Source organism: Taudactylus pleione, unplaced genomic scaffold (assembly GCF_031769625.1).
Source record: "Taudactylus pleione unplaced genomic scaffold, aTauple2 ptg000017l, whole genome shotgun sequence".
Lineage (NCBI taxonomy): Eukaryota > Metazoa > Chordata > Amphibia > Anura > Myobatrachidae > Taudactylus > Taudactylus pleione.
This window is the reverse complement of record NW_028284419.1, coordinates 740,413-746,412: the sequence shown is the minus strand read 5'-3', so window position 1 is coordinate 746,412 and position 6,000 is coordinate 740,413. Positions and strand designations below refer to the sequence as shown.

The window sequence follows — 6,000 nt, the reverse complement described above, 5'->3', positions numbered from 1 at the left end:
AACACAAATGCACTGATTTGAGTTACAAACAGGGAGATAGAGATAACACACCACAAGGACTGTGCAATTGCCTCTAAAAAAACATACACAGCTATTTTATATACAACATACATTCACAGACCTACAGCAGACCGAAATATCCAAATATTTTCATCCCTTTCTGCATACTTATGATGCACCCGTATCCATACGAGTAATTACCTATGTATATTAAGCATGGTAATATGATCAAACATCAATTAGGATAATACTGTACACATGCTACATGGTACTCTGGATAATGGCAATTCAAATTACCAAAAATTATCTTCATGAAAATAATAGGTTAACAATAAGTTTACAACATTTGTTCTGCTTAATAGTTTTACTCAATATTATATAATATAAATACTTGAAGATAATATAATACAAAAACCAACCCGGGTATAAGATATAAGCAGACCTGTATGTTATGTACCCCATAGATTTATACTCCACTGGTAATCAGATGCACAATATGAAAGACTGAGAAAGGACAGCACTTTCTTTCTTTATTATGTGGATTCACAGCTGATTAGTAGACCACACCCACTGCATCCCAATTGGACATAAGCACAATATAGGCCTCCCCCCCTCAAGCAAATCAGTATCCTTGACAAGGGCCATAACAGGCCGAAACGCATTGGAGACACAAGCACAACTCACGATCCTAATCCACTATCAACACTGAGTACCTATCCATCCGAAATCTCCTCGGTTAACAACTGAGCAGATCGCGCTGCCTATACACTGAGCCTGGGTGTCGCGTGATCTCGCGAGATCGCGAAACCCAGAAGTCTCACAGTCAGGCAGTGCGGATGGCTAGCAAGTCTCCTCGGCAGCTAACCTAGTAGAGCCACTGCCAGAACGCTGAGCCCGGGCACCGCAAGATCTCGTGAGATCACGTCGCCCAGAAGACTCGCGGTCAGGCAGTGTGGATGGCATCCTGGACAGCACAGCAGAGTCAGCACAGGCAAGAAGACAAACAACTGAGACCAGGAGGGACCTGGATGAGAACACGGCACACCAGGAGGTGTGCATGGAGGACGTAGAGGGAAAGCTGGTGCACCTGGGGGTACGGGACGTCGCCCTGCCAGAAAACAACTTACTTACCTCACGTACAGGACATATCTGACTAATTCGCACACGTTTTCCAAGAGGATACCGATGTGTATCCATTTAGATGATACCTTAGACTTGATCACTAACCGATGTTCATTTGGGACTGCTGTATGCATACAATTCCTATTTACTCCTGCATGGTTATCAATATTCATCTCTACGCTTCTACTTTACATTACCAGCTAAAAAAATATACATATAGAGCACAGAGATACAAGGTACAAATGGTATAGCGCTTAGCAATAACCATATTACTATTACAAGATTTTAGGTGAGAGTGGATGCCTCACAAACTAAGCTGCTCCTCAAAACAAATCAATTAGCAATTCTTATAAGAGCGCTGTTTCAAAAACTCCCCAATAAATATTGAATAGATGGAAGTGGCAACATAAATGGCCAAATGAACAGTATAAATCAGAATCCAATCCTGAAGAATGCAAGACAGTAATAGCAATGTCACAATTCCTAAATAGGGTTAACATAAGCAGGGCCATACTTAAGGGTCCAGCTGTCCCTAGTAAAGTGGAGGACTTGATACCAACAATCCCCCCCATCACTCATATTATAATTTTACTTATAACTTAGTCATCCATGCTGTATATGGCATAGTATTGAAGATCCTGTCCATAAAAGGAGGGGTAAGATACATTAGGGGGTGGTAGGACAATGGATTTAGTGGTCCTTAGGGGAAACTGAAGAGGATGAGACTGTACAGTAACAGTGGCAGGAAAGATGGGAAAGAGGGTGGACAGGAGAGGTGTAGTAGGATAGGGCAGAGAAGAGGGAGGAGGGCCGAGGGGAAAGATGTGAGGCCTTGTAGGATATAAGCAAGCATGTGGATAATATGTAGAATGCAAGGAGGCATGACCTGAGTTACAGTGTAGTTAGGGAGGCATGACATGAAGCAGAATCAAAAGAGATGGCATATTACCTTGTGGAGTCCATCAGCTCCAAGCAACATGAAGGCAGTGACAAGGCCGTTGAGACCCTGGCCGGGCCCGGGTAATGGAGGGGGCGTGGCCTAACGTGGGAGGCGTGGCCACACCCCCTTGAAATAAATAAAAATAAATAATCATAACTTTTTCAGTACCGCAAGATGAGGAGGGGGGTGCTGTAAGCCCCCCAGCCCGGTGCTAAGCAAGGGGGGCATGATCAGTGTGATCGCTCCCCCCCCACAGCCATAGGAGACTGCTCCGGCTGCTGCAGCAGCCGCGAGCAGTTTCACACAGCAGCCCAGCACAAGCTGTGTGCTGAGCTGCTGTGAGGGAGGAAGGGGGCGATGCCAGACCCGGGCCCTGCCGGGTCCCTCTAGCAAGCCCGGGTAAACTGTACCTGCTCCCCCCCCTCTCGGGCGCCCATGGGCAGTGATGCACCAAGTAGTCCTTCAGTATGTAAAGTATTGCTTTGGAATCTTCTAAAACACTAGTCACATCTTTCTTTGATCTAGTCATGCCCCCTGGGTGCAGTTGCATTGGGACCTGGAGTGGCAACAGGGCTGCCTCCCCCTACACCCAGTCATGCTGCCACACACAAACACTGCTGCCTGCACTTCTGGGAAAGATTGTGGGGTGTCCATGTTTCCCAGAGTTCCCTGTGAGCCAGCCAGTGAGGTGCATCAGGAGGACGCAATGGACTCTCACTGCACTACAGAAGATAACAGGCACAGAAGAAGTTTCTGAATGCAGCAGAGTAATGGACAATGAAGCTGGATACAAAGATAAACTCTAATATGTGATTTACTTATTAACATGGATACAAAGTGTTTTATATTTACCTGACTGAGAATTTAGTTTCATTTTACAGAATGCATTTAGCCCATCTTTATTGAGATTGCTTGTAATACTTATTCCTTTGACATATGGTTATACATTCTTATGGTATACAATTTATAATATTCATCTCACTAATGGGTAAATTTACTAAAGGTTGATTTTAATCGATTAAAAATGTATCTAAATCTAAATGTTGTGATTCAGGGGCTAAATCACACAATTACTAATAGACAATTTTTTATATAACATTTTTAAGTGTTACAACAAAACAGAAAAGTGTGTCTTGGATAGCGCTAATTGCATGTAATGCCTTAAATTAGTAAGGGAAATATGCATAAAATACCCATCCAATAAAATGAGATCATTTATTCAGACAAAAATAGATTAAAAACAAGAACATTCATAACATAGATATAAAGAAGGAATCGGGATCCAAGATGTTAAAATCTCACCAAGTGGAGATGCTGCGGTGGGTTAATGCTAAAAATTAGCAAAGGGTCCCAGGCCAAAGTGAGCTCGGTACCACCGCAGAAAACTTTATAGTAGTCTAAATGGCAACAGGATCCTAAAAGACGTTCCTCCTGATTCACAAACTTGCACCTCCTGCAACGCGTTTCGGACCTCTCAGGATCCTTCCTCAGGCAAAGGTAGTTTGTGATTAAAAGACAGATCCTATTTATCCCCTGCAATAATTTCTTATTGGTCCTCCAATTCCCGCTTTTTTCACGGCAAACATCACGATGACGTCACATCCGGTCTTAACAGGAAGCTGCTTGCGTTCCATCTATTACAACTTCCTGGAAAAACGGAAGTTATATGCGTTCCACAGCACAATATTTTTTCTCTCTGTTGCTGCACCAGAGAAATGCTAGGGGGTGAATACCAGGCTCCAATCGCGGCCATCTTTGTGGGGTTTTTCAGCGAACTTGAAGTATCCATATAAGTGTGTTCCACTGATTACAAAGCTATGCCGTACTTAGTATTCCGGCAGGGTCCATCCCTCCCTCAGTGGAACACAATTATACACCGCTCCCAGCAGTAGAGGAATCATAAATAGATAAAAGAGAAATATGATAATTAATAAAATGAGAAAATGTTAAAAAACATTAAAAAACATTGAAATATATAAAATTAATCTAAAAACCATTTCAATTCAAAATCAAGGTTTAAGCCTTTAGGCGTAAGTGTATCCAAATTAAAAATCCACCTCATTTCGCTGGTGGCCAAACGTTTTTCCATATCCTTTGACCGCCAATGTGGTTTAATTACTTGGATACCCAAAAAAATTTTTATATGATTTTCATTTTTATTATGAATTTTTAAGAAATGGTCCGAGAAGGAATGTGTATTCAAACCCTTCCGAATATTATAGATGTGTTCGGACATTCTTAATTTAAAATTCCTGGTGGTCCTACCAACATAAAACAAACCGCATGTGCATTCTAAAAGATATACAACATATCTTGAATGGCATGTGATGAAATCCTTTATTTTATATGTGGTGCCATTTACTGTAAACTCAGTAATCTTTTTATTATTCATATTAGTTGATGCGGTGGTTCTACACATCAAGCAGCTACCACATCTATGAAAGCCTTTACTCCTTTCACTGGATTGGTTTGTTTCGGGCACGACACTCCTAACTAATTTATCCTTAAGGGATGGAGCTCTTCTATATATATAAACTGGTTTTATGGGTAGTAATAATATCGGGTACAAACAGTCTTACTTCGAATTTGTCAGCATTGGTTGATTTTTATTTACAATCATTAGTTTTATTGACCAACGCATATTTAAAAGATACTGGTGACATTTTTAGAAAAATTAATCAAATTGAATGGAATAAGGATTGTTTTTTAATTTCTGCTGATGTGAGTACATTATACACCATAATTGAAGAAGAAACGGATTACAGGCAGTTAAATATTTTATGGATCAAAGTACTTATAGTGAGGATCTAAAAGTGTTCATCCTAGAAGCTATCTCTTTTATTCTAAAAAACAATTATTTTTATTTCAATGGTACATTTTATTTACAAATATTGGGCACTGCGATGGGCACCAGGTTTGCCCCTAGTTATGCTAACCTCTTTATGGCATATTGGGAAACTTTAAATATAGACCCAATAAAAGGAAGAGGGGCAAACCTGGTGTCCTGGTGGCGTTTTATTGACGATGTACTTTTTATTTGGAGAGGGGAAATTACCCATCTTAATAACTTTTGTGAGATTTTAAATACGAATAGTTTTAATATCAATTTGACTTTTAATATTAGTAAAACCGAATTGGTTTTTTTAGATTTGGTCATTTATATTGATGATGGAATGATTTGTACAAAAACCCATAAAAAAGTGACTGATTCTAATTCCTACATTGAAGCCAATAGCGAACATCAAAATAGATGGCTTGAAAATATACCATTGGGACAGTTTAAAAGATTAAAGAGAAACTGCACAAATGAAAGCACTTTAAATCTACAAATTGAAGACATGACTGAACGATTTAAAGTAAAAGGTTATTCTGACTCCTTGTTGATGAATGCTAAGCAACAAATAGGAGAGGTTAAGAGGGAAGACCTCCTAAAAGATAAATCAAAGGAATCTAAAATTAATAAAAAAAACAATTATGAGTGGGCTTTTATCACACAATATGGTGCCCACCATAAACAAATTGAGAAAATTATTGGGAAATATTGGGATGTACTTAAAAATGATCCTGTTTTAGGTGAAGTACTACCCATAAAACCAGTTTATAGAAGAGCTCCATCCCTTAAGGATAAATTAGTTAGGAGTGTCTTGCCCGAAACAAACCAATCCAGTGAAAGGAGTAAAGGCTTTCATAGATGTGGTAGCTGCTTGATGTGTAGAACCACCGCATCAACTAATATGAATAATAAAAAGATTACTGAGTTTACAGTAAATGGCACCACATATAAAATAAAGGATTTCATCACATGCCATTCAAGATATGTTGTATATCTTTTAGAATGCACATGCGGTTTGTTTTATGTTGGTAGGACCACCAGGAATTTTAAATTAAGAATGTCCGAACACATCTATAATATTCGGAAGGGTTTGAATACACATTCC

General features: G+C 39.6%; 1 protein-coding gene across 1 annotated transcript in view; it reads left to right on the top strand.

The window, feature by feature from the left end:
• The first annotated feature begins 2,059 nt into the window (after positions 1-2,059).
• Positions 2,060-6,000, top strand: part of LOC148540741 (ferric reductase 1-like) — a 134,745-nt gene continuing 130,804 nt past the window's right edge. Inside the window, exons 1-2 of the mRNA XM_088481963.1 lie at positions 2,060-2,142; positions 5,187-5,640. Of these exons, the coding sequence (XP_088338089.1) occupies positions 2,060-2,142; positions 5,187-5,640 (537 nt within the window). The remainder of the gene's footprint in view (positions 2,143-5,186; positions 5,641-6,000) is intronic.